Source organism: Palaemon carinicauda, chromosome 1 (genome assembly GCF_036898095.1).
Source record: "Palaemon carinicauda isolate YSFRI2023 chromosome 1, ASM3689809v2, whole genome shotgun sequence".
Lineage (NCBI taxonomy): Eukaryota > Metazoa > Arthropoda > Malacostraca > Decapoda > Palaemonidae > Palaemon > Palaemon carinicauda.
In genome coordinates this window covers 227,749,027-227,768,355 of record NC_090725.1, presented here as the reverse complement: position 1 = coordinate 227,768,355, position 19,329 = coordinate 227,749,027, and the positions used below count along the sequence as shown (strand labels likewise).

General features: G+C 41.8%; 1 protein-coding gene across 4 annotated transcripts in view; it reads right to left on the bottom strand.

Annotated features, from left to right (window-relative positions):
- Vps15 (vacuolar protein sorting 15) overlaps positions 1-19,329 on the bottom strand; it is a 796,097-nt gene that overhangs the window by 154,980 nt on the left and 621,788 nt on the right. For all 4 annotated transcript variants that reach the window (XM_068387739.1, XM_068387743.1, XM_068387753.1 and 1 more), the window contains 2 exons: positions 11,291-11,440; positions 10,928-11,100 (listed from right to left, as the gene is read on the bottom strand). In XM_068387739.1, coding sequence (XP_068243840.1) covers positions 10,928-11,100; positions 11,291-11,440 — 323 coding nt within the window. The remainder of the gene's footprint in view (positions 1-10,927; positions 11,101-11,290; positions 11,441-19,329) is intronic.

Sequence of the window (19,329 nt, the reverse complement as noted above, 5' to 3'; positions counted from 1 at the left end):
ATGGTCAGGGAGGAGGTAGAGATGGTGACTGCGATAACGTACCGTAACTCGTCACTGAAAGTGATGAAAATTAAAAATCAAAAGAAAAAAAAAATGTTCAAAATATGAAATATAAAAATGAAAAAAAAAAATAAATAAGCTAGGTTAGATTAAAGTTTCCGTAGTGTAAGTTACGGTATGTTATCGCAGTCACCATCTCTACCTCCTCACCGATCATGTCTCCTCCTGCGTAGGAATTTCTACACCTGTGTGTGTGTGTTTATGCAGTGTTCGTATCAATATTTGTTTGTTAATAAAGGAATTCAGATTCGCTGATATTGCTTTTTTTAGTAACATTTAATTGTCTTTAAACTCGTTGACGCTGTTAAAAATCATATGTACACCGCATTTTAGTTTAATCTCTCTTTCTCTCTCTCTTTCTTTCTTTCTCTCTCTCTCTCAGAAAAAAATTAATAGACGTCTCTAACACTAACAGTGAAGAAGAACGAGAGAGAGAGAGAGAGAGAGAGAGAGAGAGAGAGAGAGAGAGTGAGTATTTATTTAAGGGGACCGTCCGCTATGTCCGCCATTTTTTTTCTAATGATCCAAATTACACCATTTCTATATATGTTTTAGACATATATAATACCTTCATCATATAAAAATTTCAAGTCATCTGATCAAAAACTTTTGGATTTATTAGCAAAAATCATGATTTAAAAAAAAAAAATTTAGGTACATTTTTCCCCACTACTATAATACCAATTGTATTGAAACTTTTACCATAAAAACTACTCTATCAACCAAAAAATTCTGTTTGACAGAATTTTGATTTTCCTTTTTCTTTTTTTTTTTAATTTTTATCTTTTTATTCTTGTCTAGACGGAAAATAATCGTGAAAAAAAAAATATAAAAAGAAAATCAAAATTTTGTCTGCCAGAAGTGTGGGATTTTTATTCTTTTTTTCAATGATATCTTTCTCTCTAATATAGAACAACAAATAAGTGAGAAAAATGTACCTAAGTGTGAATAACTGTTTTTGAGTTATGAGCTCCCAAAGATTTGCAACAAATTTTCGCTTCTTTTCTTAAAGAAATCAAGATAATATTATTATGATAACTTTTATTGTTTATTCTTACATAAATGCATCCTAAATGAGGTATTTGAACCCTCAATTTACTATTCCTATGTTACGAGTTGCCAGCGATCTCTCATTGTTGCCAGTGTTTTAGTTAGCAGGTTTCAGCTTTTACTCTTATTCATGTTTCCCTCTTTCTTGGTTCTTTTATTTTTTGTTCTCCACTTACTTTTTGTTCTTTCTATCTCCTTATGTAACACTGGCACTGCTATAAAGTTCCAGAGGACATTGTGAAAGCACAATCTACATACGAACTTCAAGTAAATAAACACATGCATTATAATTTCTATGTCTTTGGAAACTTTGCTGATGTTCTCGTAGCTGCATTATAATTTCTATGTCTTTGGAAACTTTGCTGATGTTCTCGTAGCTGGTAGTTTTCATTTAGCCACCCTCTACCAATGCCTTTCATTTCTGCCAGAAGTACGATATATCAAAACATAAGAGAGAGAGAGAGAGAGAGAGAGAGAGAGAGAGATCTTGAATTTAATTTTGGAGTGATAGCATTTGGTTGATATACTGTAGATGACAGTTCAAATTGAGAGAGAGAGAGAGAGAGAGAGAGAGAGAGAGAGAGAGATCAACCATTATTTGATTCTGAGAGAGTTGAACATTGGTATTATAGAATGTATAAATGGCAGTTTTGAATAATTTGAGAGAGAGAGAGAGAGAGAGAGAGAGAGAGAGAGATACAAAAATAAACATAACTACGATTCTGTCAAACTTAAACTCAGTCATGCAGACGACAGTAAGGATGACGTCATAATTTAAAGACCGCTATATCATCATTGTTTGGAAAAATTATAGACTATTTTTTTCTTTTTATGACCTTAGGTAACATTGGCATTGCTATAAAGTTCCCAAGGATGTTATGAAAGCACAATCTACATACGAACTTCAAGAGAGAGAGAGAGGAGAGAGAGAGAGAGAGAGAGGAGAGAATTATATTATTTGTATAAAAGGCAGTTTTAGATAATTTGAATGAGAGAGAGAGAGAGAGAGAGAGAGAGGAGAGAGGGAGGGGAGAGAGAGAGAGAGAGAGAGAGGGAGGGGAGAGAGAGAGAGAGAGAGAGAGAGGGAGGGGAGGAGAGAGAGAGAGAGAGAGAGAGAACTACGATTCTGTCAAACTCAGTCAGGTAGACGACGCAGTAAGGATGACGTCATCATTTAAAGACCGCTATATCTTCATTTTATGGATAAATGATTGACTATTTGTTCTTTTTATGACTTTAGGTAACATTGGCCTTGCTATAAAGTTCCCGAGGACGTTGTGAAAACAATCTACATACGAACTTCAAGTAAATAAACACATGCATTATAACTTCAGTAAGTGTTTGGAAACTCTGGCTTCTGTTCTCCTAGGAGTAGATTTCGTTCAACTACGCTCTACCAATGCCTTCCATTTCTGCCAGACGTACGATAGTTCAAAACATAAGTGAAAAATCGCTATAGATATGCAAAAATAACACACAAAGACGATTTTATCAAACTCAGTCATGCAGACGACACGGTAAGGATGACGTCATCACTTAAAGACCGCTATATCTTCGTTATTTGTAAAAATAATTGGTTGAAACTTCTGGGGAGCATGTACGATATGTTTATGCATACATAGAAGCAATAAAACGATTTTCGATTTCTGAAAGTTGTTATGTCAAAACCCCATGGCGGACGGTAACCTTAAAGAACATGTTAACACCATGTCTACCTTCTCGCCGATTGTCCGTCTCCTCCTGGCGTAGCAAATCCTACACCTGCGTTGGCCTGTCTCTAAGGTAAAGTGACGATAAAAACACATTTTTTATTTATTATTTCTTTATAACTATCTTTTATTACATCCTTCTTTCGTATTATGCAATTATGTTATTATGTGTAATTATATGTAGTAATTTATTAAGGAGTTATTATAGGTTTTTGGGCTGTGGAACGAATTACACAAATTACAGTGTATTCTTATGGGAATATTTGCTCCAACATAAGATTGTTTTAACATACGAAGCAGTTTCTGGAACGAATTAAGATCGTATGTAGAGGTTCCACTGTATTATTTTTATACCAGGTTACACAGGGGAAATGGTTCTACCTGCAGACACCGGAGGTCAGCTTTGTAGAGTACCGTAGGTACTTTTACCCCACAGGGTGGAAAATGAAAGAAAGAAAGAGACAGTCATTCTTTTTTATTCATCCCAGACTTAACCATGGTTAAACTCTGCCCTCGCTCATCAGCTTCTTGTCCATCAAGAAGCCTGATGTTTTTAAGCCCTTTATTGTGTAGCCACCGCAGGATCCTGAAGAACATCTTCATATTCCTGTCAGTCAGGTCTTGCAGAAAGTGGGTGGTGACAAGGCCTGTGTCACAGAGTAGTCTATTAAAGCACTAGGGTGTACTCCTGCTCCTAACGTTATGAACTCTCGGTCTCTTCTATGAGGAGAAGGATCAAGATTCAATGCTTGGCCCAAGACCTTGCAAATCTGAGCCAAGAACATGCTCTTGGTGATCCTTCTCTTGATCTTCCCCGAGCTGACAAAGGGTGCCAACACTCGGGGGCGAGCTCTTGTAGTTTCCGTGAGGTAGGGCCTAAAGTTTCTCTTTGACATAGTAACTGTTGATCTGAATCATTGGTCATGCTGAGAGGGACTCCCAGAACGAAGGGTTCGGAATCTGGGATCTGAGCTGCCAGAAACGAGGTCGAGTGTTACCTAGCCCATCGTTGTGAATGAGAGGCGTTAAGGGCAGCCCATGGGGTTCATTGACTCTTTTGGCCGAAGCCAATAGGAGCAGGAGAACTTTCATCGAGGTCAGGTGAACGTCTGCTGCTTGGCGTCACGGGTCGTAGGTGGAACCCTTTGGGGAACGCAGGACGCAAACCTTGCCCCTTGGAGGAGATCTCCCTTCCGACTAAGGGTTTGCTGGCTCAAAAACTCTGTATAAGGGGGGGGCGATGCCTACTTGGATGAAAGGTTAATTCCTTTCGGTCTGAATTAAAGGCTCAAGGACTAACGTTGGCGTCTCATTGCCAAGACCACAAGACACTTTTCTCCTGGAGGTAAATGAGGAACTCCTCTAATGCAGGGATAGTGATACCAACTACTGTACACTCCAATTGGCCTGGACGGCCAAAGTCAAAGATCTAGGCACGTATCCAGGCATCCTCTTCACAACTTGTTGTGGAAAGGAGTCTTTGAGAGAGGAGGAGCTGGATAGTCTCCAGGCATTAAGTCACAGCCAAGATACACCTTTGTAAAAGGTGTTCACATATGGCTGTTAGAGTCGCTCAGGGAGTTCTCTCGGGATCTCCGTCAGAAGTTGCAGATGAGTCAATGGGCATGACGAGTCTGCTGGGCAAGACGATTCTTGCTGGCAAGATGAGCATGGCCTGCCCCCAAAGATCAAGGGCGGAAGATGAATGAATCCAATTCCCGCCGGAGGAATCCTCGAGGAGAGGGGACCAAACACGAAAAGAGGCAGTTTCTCCAGGGGATGGGAAAGGCGACCACCGTCTGCTGCGGCTGTCAGCGATCCTTCCCGCAAGCAAGAATATTGCAACCCAATGATGGGTGGAAGGACTACTCCCTCCGCAGGGGATTGGGTGAATACCTATCTTCACTGGAGGAATCCTCTGATGGGGAGACCAACCGGAAAAGGAAGAATTTTCCGTGGACAGGAAAGACACAACCAACATCTGCTGCCGTAGTCGGCGATTCTCCCCATAAGCAAGAGGACTGTTGACCGTGGTTGGAAAGACTCTCCCTTGGAAAGTTCCAGCACCTAGAGCGATCCCCTTAGCCATCATCTCTGTTTCTCATCCAGGAGTTCAAGCTCAAGTTGAAGCTCCACATCAGGTGTTGCCTTAGAAACAAGCTGAAGCTCAAATCCGAGTTCTCCTAGGAGGGCGTGGTACCCCTTGTCCGTAGGAAGTATGCCCTCATCTCAGGGAGGTTTAACAGACGGTACTGTTCGGACTCTGACCAAAGCCCAGAGGCTGAGTGGTACAGCACGGTTAACCCCCTCTTTCTTTTGATGCATCTGGAAGGAGCGTCCAATCCGGGGAAGAGCTGAGGAGGTCGACTTCTCAGCGATTTCAGTTTGTCAACCATCTTCTCCGGTTGTTATGAGACCAGAGAAAAAAAGGGGGGAGATCCTACTTCTGCCCACAGGCTTGACAAACCCGAGTGAAACGGACTCTTAAGAGACTTACCACTGCTGGCTGAAAATGCATCTCGTAGAAGGAAGAGACTCCTGTCATCCTCCTCCTAGAATCCCATCAATCGCCAGAAAAAACTTCTGCATGAAGACAATGAATTCAAGGGTACCTGTCTCTGATAAGGAAGCCGAGGTATCTCTCAAGATTTACCTCAATCCTCCAATCTCTGTAAGCTTGGGGAGAAGTTTCGGTGTTAACGAAGGTCAGACACTGAGTCTGTTAGGATCAGTATGTCGTACCGGAATCTTCGAAGAACAAAGCCAATCCTGACAAACCAGGTTGACACTATGGTAAACCTTTTCGCAAAAACCTGCTAAAAGGTCAAAGATACTTCCTCGATGACGGCATTCCGGAATTTAGGAGCAAGAGTCCTAGTGGTCAAATGTACCTAGAGTGTCCTGTGGACTAACTGCTAGTTTAACTGTATGCCTTCTCCTCACCAGTTTGATAATCTATCTTGCTCTGGGAGGAGAGGACGGAATTGGAGACTATCTATAGCAGGAAGTGACTGTAGAGGCTCGGAGAACCCTCGACGAAACACGTTCTGTCCACAGACGCAATGCCTGAAATAGGCGTCCAACTGGATATTCGGATCGCGAAGGTAGAGACAGAATTGGCCTCACACTTCCACAAGAAGGAGGAAGAGTAAAAGCGTATTCTCTTGTAACTGAGCTGCGATTCTCTGTCCTTGTTGGAAAGAGATGGGTTATCCAGATACGGAGGGGACTCATAATGGGGCAACCTCCTCAAGGATGAGAAAAGAGGGAGTTATCTCTTGGATAGAATATCGATGTTCACAGCATCCCTTTCCCAGCCATGACCAAGAGGAATCTTTTCTTGGTGAAGTGAGGGACAAGGAAGTCCACCTCTGCGCTAGAGCAGCAACAACCTGAGAAGTAGCACTTCTACAACGTAATCATAATGATGTTCCCAGGTGGTCAGCTGTACAAGTACTGACAAGACCCAATGTTGCTTTATTTCGCTGATCGGAAGAGACGCTGTTTCAACGTCGTATGGCCATTAACAAGGCGAACTCCGGTTGCGGGAGGGCAGCATCATCCGAGGATTGAAGGACAAGACTGGGATCAAGCTAAGGGTTGGCCAAGTATGCCTCTCCGGAGGAAAATCCAGCAGAGTTCAATTCCCTGAAACAGCGGAAAGGAAATTAAGGGTGGTTAATCCCACGAGTTTATTTCTCTTGAAGCATTTAATAAGAGCTGAGGAGAGGATCCATGGAGTCGGCCCAAGAAACATGACAAGAGATCCAGCAAGTTCTCGAACTTGTGGGGGTGAGGGGAAGCAAATACCCCAAGGGATTATGTTCACAAGATTCATTCAGAGTCATCAGAGAGGAGACAGAGGCGAGTGGTTGGAAGACTTCTATTGCGGCAACCCACTGTAAGAATTATGATCTACTTGCCTGGTGGCAGCGAATAGGCGAGGGCGCCTGCACAACTAACAAAGCTCTTTCTTTCAATGAAGATATCAACTTGTAAGGTAACCATGTATCACAAGTGACCAACAGGAAGAGACAGGGAGCAAAACAGGCGACATAGCCCCTTAGACACACTGTCTCATGAAGACGTTCGTAAGGGATGAACGTTTGAGTGTGTTGACAAGATCTGGCGACCCGAAGAATGGATTGGGAAACCAATAGCACTGTACCTGTGTGAAACAACAAGTTCTCAGCTGTAAGGTATTACGCACCCAGGTTGACACTTGTGCTTTACCCCATTCATCAAAGATGGGTGCTGGGTTAGGTTCCAGGAGAGCAGTGTGTACTAAACTCATTCAACTGCATGTCGAGGTAAGCACGACTGGAGTAATGCCACTCGCAGAAGGTTAACTGGCCCCTTATTGAAGTTCTGTGTCAACTGAATGAGGAGAATCACTCTGAGACTCTAAAGCAATTGAAGAAGCCAAAACAGTAGAGTGCTCTACATAAAACGAAGAAAGCAGGAGGGTCTTGCTGGGAAGGAAGACAAATGCTTGAAGTAAAGATCCAAGCCGGAAGAGATCCTTACCATAGAGGATCTCCGATGAATGAAGTAGGAGAAACACACCCCAAGGGTCAAGGCTTCCGAGATTCTCCGATGGCTGTCGAGGTCGCTGAAAACCAGAAACCTGGAAGAGAGGTGATTAGCAATCGCGCACTGATGGGTGATAGCGTGCCGACAGGCGGTGAGGTGATGGCAAACGGCGAGGAGCAGGCGAATGACGAAGCGTTAGCAAAGGCTTGCGACGATTTGCAAAGGAGGGAGGAGTCCAGCGAAGTGTGCGAATGACGAGCGCGCACTACCTGACTTGACAATCACGCGACGAACTACTGCCCCCGCAGCTGGAGAATGACGATCACCCGAAAGCGAGTGGCGAGCAACTGGCGAGTGACAAGGGCCCGAAGGCAAACATCTGGCAAGTGCAGGAAAAGATTGTTGGTCATAGCAAGGACTAAAGAGATGTATCCTAACCGCAGGGGAAGGAGAACGTCTAGAGTGGCGAGGACTTCGATCCGAAGAAGAGTGACGATCCTCCTGAGGGGATCATCGGCGGCAGCAAGGTTCTTCTGCAGAAGAAACCTCGCCCGTAGGCATCAACGGAGTTACGGTGGTCTCTAGAAGATCTCTGGAATGATGTCTTTATGGGGGCATTGCTTGCGGACGAGAGACATTCCCCCTTAGGAGAGACTAGCCTCAGACTTTGCTCTACCCCCAATGGAAGAGTCAGCTCAGCATGGGGAGGAGCATAGTCTTTGGCAACGAGTCTGCAGCTGCTGCGAGGAGATGTAGCTGTTAGCAATTCTCCCCCGCAAGCAGTAAGGTTGCCCGACAAAAGCTGATGAAGGGAAGTTCTCCCTCGGAAGATAGAGCAACCCAACACTTGGTGGAGGTTAACTCTCCCTGGAAAGGGAAAGATGTCCAACACCTGGAGGCAGACCTCCAGGCAGCACTCTCTGCTTCCCGTCAACAAGCATTGTTCAAATTGAAGGTCAGCATCGAGCGCTACCTGCGAAACATAGCCGTAGGTAGTTTTTGGGTTCAAACCGAAGGGATTCTCCACTGGAACCCTCGGAGGAACAGTATGCTACTGCCCTCATTTCTACGCCTGAGTATGAGGAACAAAGGAGTAAAAGTAGAGAATGTTGCAGAGACTGTACCACTCTTGGAAGGGACCTCATCCTTGTAAGGGAAAGGTCGTAGTCAGCATGCTGATAAGAATCTGCCACAGGCACAGGAGAACAGGACTGTGACAAGGCAAGAACAGCAGATTCCACAAGAACGAACGGCTCTTCTCTTCTACATCGGCTGACTTGGCCGAACGAAGAAGAACGGCATCGCTAGCAGAGGAAACTTAAAATGAATGAAAGAAAAACTTCCTCGGAAGGACCACCTAACCCCTGGATAGGAAATGTGTCCCCTGATAATACAGAAACATACAAAGGACTTCGCACTCCCTTTGCTGGGTGCTATCATCGGGCGAAGGAGACCGGTAGCGTAAGAACTGTAAAAAAAAAAAAAAAAAGTATTACAATTGATTAATCAGCTGACGAAACCAACTACTTGGGAAAACCACTAAACCCATAGGCAAGAAACGGGTTCTCCGAGGGAGAGCGAACAAACTAATGACTACGCAGTCCCTCCACCAGCTAAATATGGCCATTAGCCCATCAACGCATGAAGGAGTGCTGCGTTGAGTGCTGTTACAAGTTAAATTAAAACTGTTATTATTTCAACTTAATTACTGAAAAGCAACATTCAGGAGAGCAATCTAACCCATACAAAGGAAAAGTTGTTCCCTTCATAGGATCTGCCGGCCGCCAACGTAACAAAGTAGTACGGCGTTGTCAGCGAGGAAGAGCAAGACCAAAGTCAAGCTCTTCCTCCAAAGAACTAGCAGGGAGAGAGCAACGTTAACATCCAAACAGAGAAGGAGTATTCACAGGAGGACTACTCCCCTCCGGCGGAAGACGGGTCACTCGTAGAAGGCCACCTGCTCACGGGTTGTCTGGCGTCCAAGGGGGGGGGGGATCTTAAGAAGTGGTTCTCCAACCGAGAACCTGCCGCACTATGCTGTCAGACAAGAGCCTCCGCACTACGCTGTCACACAAGAGCAACATTCACTGTCATGAAAAGAAAGCTCAAAAATATATAAAAAAAATTACATGAATGTTTTCATATGCAAAACTTAAGTCTGTATAAGGATACAAGAAAAAGCTAGTCAAATGGCTGGTTAAGTTTGGAGCGGAGAGAGAGACAACATGTCTCTCACAGAGCCCAAAGTAAAAGTGGGTGCTCAGCCCATGTGTGCGAGTGAGTGGGATTGCCGGCTACCCCACACCCCTAGCAGGTTGGGTGATTATCCCTTGCTAAAAGTCTCACGGGTCATTTTTCAGCTTGGCCGAAAGTAATATCCCTATAAATAGCAAAGGTTTGTATAGAGTAACGGAACAATTCTAGTTTAAGAGGGGATAAAATCATATTCACTGAATTTCAAAACTCATTGAAATTTAAACTTCACTTATACAGTATTCATGAATGCAATACCTTTACTATGCCCTTTGCTAATCATGTGTATTTTAACAAAAGGAACTTATGCATAGATTATCAATACATAAGTAGCAAGTGTGTGAAGAAGACAAAGTAATCAACTGTAGCAAGTAATAAAAAGTTATCTGGAGAAAAAAAAAAATATTTTCAAATTAGTTTGATCTTCCTACATGCACATGATAATATGAAGTAGATAGAAAGTAAAAATACATGTCAGGCGTACCTAATTGACAACTTATTCAAGATTTACTGAGGAGGTATCCAAATACGTATACTGTAGTTTGTGACATTTAGGTATTTAGGCAAAACTTGATACCAATGCTCATCATCTAAAACCATAAAATGAAAGCAATTTCCTTTTATTTGAAGGTTACTTTTAGTAGTAAATAAAGCATAGCTTCCTTAAACTTGTTGAAGGATTATACTAGCATCAGGACAGCAAAATGTACTTAGAACTTCTATATAGTAGGCTAGAAAATCCCCCATCAGTTAGTTACTGTACATTTAGTCAAATCTACAGTAAGACTTCTGCAAATCTGAATAGAGGATACTCTAGCCAATAAGACTTTTAGATAACTTATATACATACATATAGTATATATATACATACATAATATATATATATTACTGTACTTAGAATTATTTTTAGCTAGATCAAGGAAGCTTTGGCAGTTGACCTTTAATGCTTCCCATTGAAAACAAAAATTGAGCGCAACTTAGAAATCAATATCCTGTTATTTAAGGTACAATATGAATAATGAAAACACTATCATCTATACCATTAATTCCTTTAATCAGCAGTTCAAGGATTGGCTATGTATCTATGCAGTACTGTACTAAAAACCATTGAACATGTCTGACATTGACGCCAGTAGAGCCCCAATATATTAGCATAAATGAACAAATACACTAGAATCCTATAGGCTACGAGTAATATAAAACCACACCCATTTACAGATCTAAAATTAAATATTCTAAATCTACAATTCACAATATATATAAATAAATACCTATAATAATATTTATATGAAGCCTACACTTGTTGAGTTGACAGAACTAACCTTTCAGGGGCTATGTAACATATTCTTCTACGAGAAGTATCAAAGTAGTAGGTGTAATCTGCGGGATCATTGTCAGGTAGTAGACTTGGTTTGTAAGTTGCAAAATCTGCTAACAAAAGCCAGCTCCATGAGGACACCATGACATTCTCCAATTTTATGTCACCATGACATACCTGTTCAAATATATTTTGATGTGTATAAGTGAAAACCTGCATACAGAAATAATTTTAATTTTCAAAAACAAAATATTTTTGCTGTTCCAGAATTAAGAATGAAGCTAAGTGAAACAAAATAGTGTACCCGTCAAAAAGAATTATAAATCCTAAAAAAGGGAGCTATGCCCCAGTGATGGATACAACTTACACCTTGCTGGTGGGCTTGATTAAGTGCACATAGAAGCTGAAATGCCAGCCACCTCTTTTCAACACCTGTCAGGAAAGGCCGAGTTGAGATGCGATCGTAAAGACTACCCTTTACATACTGCCGAAACATAAAGCAGGCCTTTTCTGTTACCTGTTCAAGGAAAAAATATAATAAAAGTTATCAAGCAGAACAAATTACCTACAATACTTTTAAAGTAAAGAATGTTGTTCAATCTTTGCAACATTTTTACAATATATACCCTCATTGCTACTACAATGTGCTGGAAACACTCAGCCGTATTTTTAATTTTCTAAAATAAGTCTGCATATTTTAATAACTGCAAAAACTTATAGGCTACTGTACAATGGGCCAAAATGTAAAAAAGCAGCCTAGAATAAACAAAGAAAGTGAGAATTAAAGAGTACAGTACACTATACAGGAAAAATAATAATGAAAAAGACGTAAAATACTTTAGTACTTAGAGGATTTGGCGGTATTTAACTCTAGTTAGAGGAACCTGCTCTGTAAACGATATGCCATGAATTATCTTACTTTATCTCATATTCAGTTTGTATACCTCCATTACAAGTAATATTTTTAAATATTTTCTGAGATAGAAAGCTTCTAATATATTAGGTCAAGGTGCAGCTAATGGTAAAGTAGCTGTGGGTTACAATATGTTATACATTTATGGATGAGTGTTATGAAATTATGCTTTGAAATTGGATTTAATTGTATTCTTAAAATAATAAGTTTAGACGATAATAGCTCTAAAATATGTACACATCGCCCGTCGCTCTCATTATAAGGTGAGATAAGTCGTAACATAGTGGTTGTATTGGAAGATGCACCTGGAAGTATAAGTCGTAGCTAAATTTAAGTGCTCCAGTTACGTTGGAGTGATTACCTGATAGGTACTTCTTAATAAGAAAATCTTATTTTTATTAAAAGGATCTTTAATATTTTCATAAAAAATTAATAAGTTTTTTTTTAAAGTATCACTGAGAAATTGATGTTTAAGATTATAGTCTATTAGTACTGAAAAGGAAAGTGTTATTTGCAGTAAAGCAAAGTTTTATTTTTGTACCTTTTGTATCAGGGTCTAACAAAATTAGCTATGAAATTATAGAAATCTCGAAATAAAAAGAGCTAGGGGGTTTAGTGTTTCTTCGTGGTAATTATGAAGCTAGCTCTGGTGCCTTACTCAAAACCTTAATGCTACACTTATTTTTCAATAGATATTCATTCACAAAGACAAAAAAAAATTAAAGAAAAAATAGGATTTTCTATGCCACTGAAAACAATAATCTGCTAACTTAAGGCTCTTAACACTGCTGGATACAAAAGCTAAATTTAAAAAAAATAAAAAGCTAAGAATACAGTACTGTAGACCAGTAGTAATATGACAAATTTGGAAGTACAGTGAACCCTCGCTACTTCGCGGTTCGACCATTGCGGATTCACCACTTCGCGGATTTTTTTCATAACCCATGTATATACATATATCGCGGATTTTCCGGAAATATCGAAAATACCGCAATGTGACCGATGGTGCGAGATTGGAGAAAGTAAGGAAAATTGAATCATGATCGATTTTCAATATAAATGAAACTTTGAGGAGCAACAAAGATATCATTTGTTAGAGAGATAGAGAGAGGTAAGGAATGGGAGGTAGTGAAAAGTAGCCCACAGAGAGAGAGAGAGAGAGAGAGAGAGAGAGAGAGAGAGAGAGAGAGAGAGAGAGAGAGAGGGGGGGGGTTTAAATGTAATAACCAAAAAAATATGATAGGTTATAACACATTGGTGCTTATGTAATATCAACTGTATACTGTAGACGGTTTGAATAAGTTAAGAAATGGTATAAATGATACTTTGTTAGTGTATTCGTACACACTCAAGAGCGGCAGCTAGATGACAGCTGATCTAATCACAGCCAAAAGTAAAACAAAAAGAAGTCAACAATACTCGATTTTTAAAACACACCCGAAATTTAAAAACAAAAGTACACGCTTTCTTAATGTGCAATTAACTATTTAAAGAGTGGCAATTTTCTAAAATAAAATGATATTTCCCAAAAAATAGTGGTTTGCTGATGAAATCGGATGCCGTATTTTTAGCTATGATTGAAATGGATGTAGACTCGGCCTAATTTTTTCGTTTTGTATTTAATTGACACTAAGAAAACTAATTTTAGTTTCTTCATCTAAATGTGAGTATTGTATAACACGAAGAGAGAGAGAGAGAGAGAGAGAGAGAGAGAGAGAGAGAGAGAGAGAGAGAGAGAGAGAGAGAGAGAGAGAGAATGAATCAGCTGTTGTAATCAAATGGCGTGTTTTTGTTTCGTGAGAATTTCATCACCACGACTATAACAACAACATACTGTACTGAACTTTACAGTATTATACAGACTACTGTAATATGATAGTGTAAAATATTTGTAATCTATTTTATATGAAATGGGGCTTTTTTTTTGTTTGTTTAAAATTTACATTTACGTATGTAAAACAACTCTCTCTCTCTCTCTCTCTCTCTCTCTCTCTCTCTCTCTCTCTCTCGTAGATTGTTTTCCTGCTTTGCTACGTATGTATGATTTTATATAGATACGGTAAATAATATTTGTAATAACATATTTTATAAAAGCTTTTACTGTAATATCATTATTTATCACTTTCATCATAGCGTTAAATTTCTTAGTTTGTTAACTGAACGTACGTTATAACGCCGTCGTTTCAGGCGGCGTCATAAAGAAAAACATTTCATTTGGAAGTCCTAAGAAAAATTAAGTAAAACATTAGTAATAACCAAATCAACATACTGTACTGAATAATCAATATAATTGATGCAAAAACAAACCTATAGCCTACACAGATGTGTAAATGCGTTTGTTTCTTCATTATAATCAGAGATAAACGTAAACAAAACATTGGTTGCCATTTTTTATCGTGCTTTTTAGGTGTTTAGGAAACGCATGATATAAAATCGCCTTTAATATTTGTGCCTGTTTTAGTTTAGGGTGCTGTAGTACATGCATTAAGTGTTCTGTACATTAAAGGGTGGTTTGTTAACAGTACTACGTACGAGAAGATTTTAAAAGTCCGAATATACATGTTAAATAAATAGGTAAATATGATGTCACTACTTCGCGGAATTTCACCTATCGCGGCCGCGTCTGGAACCTATCTACCGCGATAAACGAGGGTTCACTGTAATTTGTATTTTTCCTAATGATACAAACCTGTAGCTATTTCTAGAGGATATTGCTTTTGGCGAAGCTGAAAGATGAGCCATTAGATCTTTAATGCCGGTTAACCACCCACCCACTAGTTAGAGAGGTGGTGCGGGGGAGAAGCTATCCCTTTCACACACCTAGGTTGAGAACCCACTTTGCTTGGAGGTGGGACTTCAAGGTGACTAGTGCTAGCAGGCCAATCTGTACAAATAGCTGCAGGTTTGTATAATTAGGAAAAATACAAATTACTTCCAAATTTGTCATTTGTTCCGTCACTAAATACAAACCAACACTATCTATAGGAGATGACTTACCCTTAAGGAGGGTGTAAGTCCTTGCCAATCTGGCTATTGGCTTACACCAGGGGTTTCCCCTTTAAGTGCCTTGCACATATTTGGTGGAAACCCTACACCTCACTAAAACGTGCTATGTATGGTCCGCGGACCATACCAGCTGTGTGCTCGTGATACTAGCATTGTGACTGTCAAGGTAAGAGCTTATTGTAATTATTCTAATAAAAATTCTTGCTTTAATCTTCAGAGGTCACCATTGTTAGGGTATGGGGACGAAACAGTATTGACACAATACCAGGTTACACAAAGGAACAATGGTTTACCTGCAGTTGGTTAAGGTCAGCTTTGCAGAGGATCCGAGGTGCTGATTCCCCAAGAAAGGTGAGGATGAAGAAAAGAAGGAGCCAGTCATTCTTAATCATTCAGTCAGACTAATCCTGGGTAACCTTTGCCCTCAACCATCTGCTACTTGTCCATTAGGAAGCTTTAGGTGTTAAACCAGTTGTTGTGCAGCCACCACAGGACCAATGGGAATATTTCCATGTTCCTGTGGGTTTCGTCTTGCAGGTAGTGGGCGGTGAAGGTCGTCTGATGCTTCCACACACCCGCTTGTAGTACGTGCGCTACAGTTTCGCTTGAACACCAGGGATGTAGCAATGCCCCTGAAGTCATGAGCTCTGGGTCTACGTGTCAGAGAAGAGAAGGATCGGGATTCAGTGCCAGGTCAATGACCTTGGGAATCCAAGCAGAGATGGTGTTCTTCGTGATCCTCCTCTTGCTAACAGAGACTGCTGACACTCGGGGGCAAGCTGCAGCTGTCCTTTTGAGGTACAGTAATACATCAAACTCCTTACTGGGCATAGTAACAGTTGGTCTGGGTCGTCGGTTACAGACTGGAAATTCTTTATCCGGAAGGAATCGAACCTAGGATCTGATACCATCAGATTCCCCCAGATTCTGAGTCTTAGCAATAAACTCAGGGACGAAGCTGAGGCTTACATCTCTCCATCCCCTTGAATGGGTGATGTCATACGAGAGATCATGAAGTTCACTAACTCTTTTGGCCGAAGCCAAAGAGAGTAGGAACATCAGAGTGAGGTGGCGGTCTGTTGCCTTGGATAATGGTTTGTAGGGGAGACCCTTCAGAGACTGAAGGACCCGAACCACATTCCACTTGGAAAAGAAAGGTATTTTATCACCTAGATTTAGAAAAATGCACTCGACAACTGATGTGATAATACGACTTGAGTCCTCTATTTGTGAAGCCTTTGCTTCCAAACAGTACCATGTAACAGTCTTTAATGACCTTGAAAAGGCATATGCTCTGCATGGAGATATGGTATACTTAAAACCATTCATAATAGAAGGTCTCACTTCTGACTGGGGACATGTAAGTTCATAACTTCGTATCAGGAGAGAAGAGTTCCAGGGAAGAGGAAAAGCTACTCCTTTCAGGTTAAAGGCGAGACTCAAGGCTGGGTGGTAACCTTTTACTGCCAAAATTGAGAGGAGCATTTCCTCCCGCAGGTACACGAGGAACTCCGCTATTGCTGGAGTAGTAGCATCAAAGGGGGAGATACCCCTTCCCCGACACTAACCACAGAAGACAGTCCACTTTGCCTGGTAGACTGATGCTGATGATATCACAGATGTCCAACCCTACGTTTCACAATTTATTACGAAAATCCTCTGAGTGTGGAGGTGCTGGATAACCTCCAGGCATGAAGTCATAGCAAAGCTACAGCTCTGTGGAAGATGTTGGCATGTGGCTCTTTGTGTAGATGTGTCGTGGAGGGAGTTCTCAGATTCTCGTCTGCCACCCACCATCTGAGGTCCATCTGTCTGTTCTTCCAGTCCCATAAGACCTAGAACATCCTGGGAATCGTTGCCCTGATTCCAGTTGGACTTTAGCCACCACTGGAGAGATTACATCCAGAGGCGACCGTTGGAAACTAGACGGACTAGGGATTATAGGTGTCTAAGGAGACGCAACCACCTCTGGGCTGGAAGTTCTTCTCGTCTAAGGAATGGTCTTGCAACCTTCCTCAGCCTCACTACCCTGTTGTCTGATGGGAATGAATGCATAATTTGTAAATATCTGGCATTATAACATCAGTGGTCATTGATGCCAATTTAATTATGCTTAATTAATAATTAATAACTAAGATAAAAAACTAAAAATAAAAACAAATTGATAAATAACATAAACAAACTTTTAAAATTTAATACTGTACATCTAAAAATGAGTAAGGAGGCTAGCTTCCAACAGGAATTTAGAAATGCCACTAGCATCATAAAAAATGTTCCCTCCAAGAATCTTGGTGAGAATGTACCTGTTTTCTTCACCACGACCTTCAGACAAGTATTGTTCCCCCTCTTAACGAGAGAATGCCTTATCAAAGTCATCATGCCTTGACAGGAAACATTGTTTTCATGTTGAAGCATTGTCTGATGGGAAGGCTCTCTGAAGATTGGCATCTATGATCAGACTCAAGTTTATCAGTCGTTGAGAGGAAGCTAAGACGACTTCTCGGGGTTTACCATGATCCCCAGATCTTGGCAAAGAATCATTATTTTGTCTCGGTGTTGAAGAAGGGTTGCCAACGAGTCTGCTGGAATCAGCCAGTCGTCCAGATATCGTAGAAAACGTACTGTATGCTGATTCTGTGAGCCCAAGATAACACTCTCGTGAAGACTTGAGGTGCCTTGGAAAGATCGAAGCACAGCACCTTGAATAGGTATTTCTTATTGATTAGTATGATCCCTAGACACTTCCTTGAAGACGGATAGATTGGGATCTGGAAGTATGCCTCCTTTAGGTACAGTGTACACATGGAGTCCTGTGGTCTTATCGCTTATCTGACTGTGTCAGCCGTCTCAATGCTGAACGGAGTTTATTTGAGAAACTTGTTCAGAAATGAGAGGTCGATAACTGGTCTCCAGCCTCCAGACGACTTTTTCGCAAGAGTTGACTGAAGAAGCCTGGGGAGTCATCGAGGACTTCTTGGAGAGTACCCTTCTCCAAAATGGTCTGGACTTTAGCCGGGAGGGCCAGTTCCTTTGCGGATCCCTTCGCATAGGAGCTCGATGGAACTGGAGCCTTGGTCAGTGGGGGAGAGATCGAGTGAAAAGGACACGATACCCTGAACGAATCACTAAGACCGTCCAGGGCTTCGCCCCGAGCTGTATCCACTTCTGCCAGTAGCGATGCAGGCATCCCCCACTCGTGAACAAAGCGATGCAGGCAAGTGGGAAGATTGCCCATCCTAGCAGTTGCCGCCTCAGCCGCTTCCTCTAAAATTTTTCCACCCCTGCGGGGAAGTCTAGTCCTTCCGTTTCATGGCAGAAAAGGGCTTCTTAGACACCTTTGCTGGAGCCGATGTTGCTGCTGTCTTGTTCGTTGGAGGTTTTGGCTGTTGTTTCTTTTGCAGAGGTGGTGGTCTATAGGGCCAAGATGTCAAGGTCCTATAGAGTACAGAGTCCTGGTTGGACTTCCTCTATCTCTCCGCAGCCCCCTCGACATTTTCTAGACTGAACAAGGAAGAACCCTCCAGAGACGAGTTCCTCAGTCTTGTGACCTCGTTGTGTGGGACTTGAAGATGGAGCCTTTCTAATACCGAGTTCCTTCGCTGCAGGATCGTGTTCTCACACAAGTTTACAACTTGGTGGGTAAGGAACATGATGGTTTGAGTTCCCGACGGCAGAAAGGCTTCTACCGCCTTCCTTGAGCTTTTCGTGAACCAGTCCTCGGTCCCCATAAGGTGTTCCACTGATCCCAACCAGAGATCCAGCCACGAAGTAGCCTGCATGGCATACTTCGCCACCTTCTCCTGATTTAGGATCTCTGAAGCCGAAAATGAGACTTACAGACCCAAGAGTCTCTCGAGGGAGATCCCCTTGGTCAGTTCCTCTAACCAGTGGTGTAGAGGTAGTGGCAGAAAAGGCTTGTTGAAGACCTTGTATTACCTCCTATGCTGCACAAACGGCAGGAAGAGCCTAACCGGAAGGGACCTGGAGGAGTTTCCAACGCTCATTCATTAGACCCCTAGATATACAGTTGTCCAAGACCGTGTTTTTGCCACCATGGGGTCAGATAATCCATTGATGGCCCTCCTGCAGGCCAAGACCTGCCAGAAGGCATGCTTTGACTCCCTTTACTCAGCCTCCAATAGCTTCAGACTAGCAGATTTAGGAAGCTGGTCGTCATCGAGGTCATCCACTCACGAGACATCATCCCGGGATGGGTTGCGGTCGTACCTTGCATGGTGGGCGTCGCTTGCTGATGGCCCTGCAGGATTTGGAGATGGTCTTTTCAGATCCTCTGAAGATCTTTAGGATGTAGCTGAAGATTTGGGTCGAGCCTTTGCATCCTTCAACTCCTTCTGAGGGGAAAGAAAACCTCCAGGACTGAAGGTTTTGGAAGATTTTCCCTTTGAGTTTCACCTGCTGAGGGGGAGACGTCCTCCCGTAAGGGTTTGGAGGCCGGTCGAAGCTCCATTGGGACCACCTCAATGGGA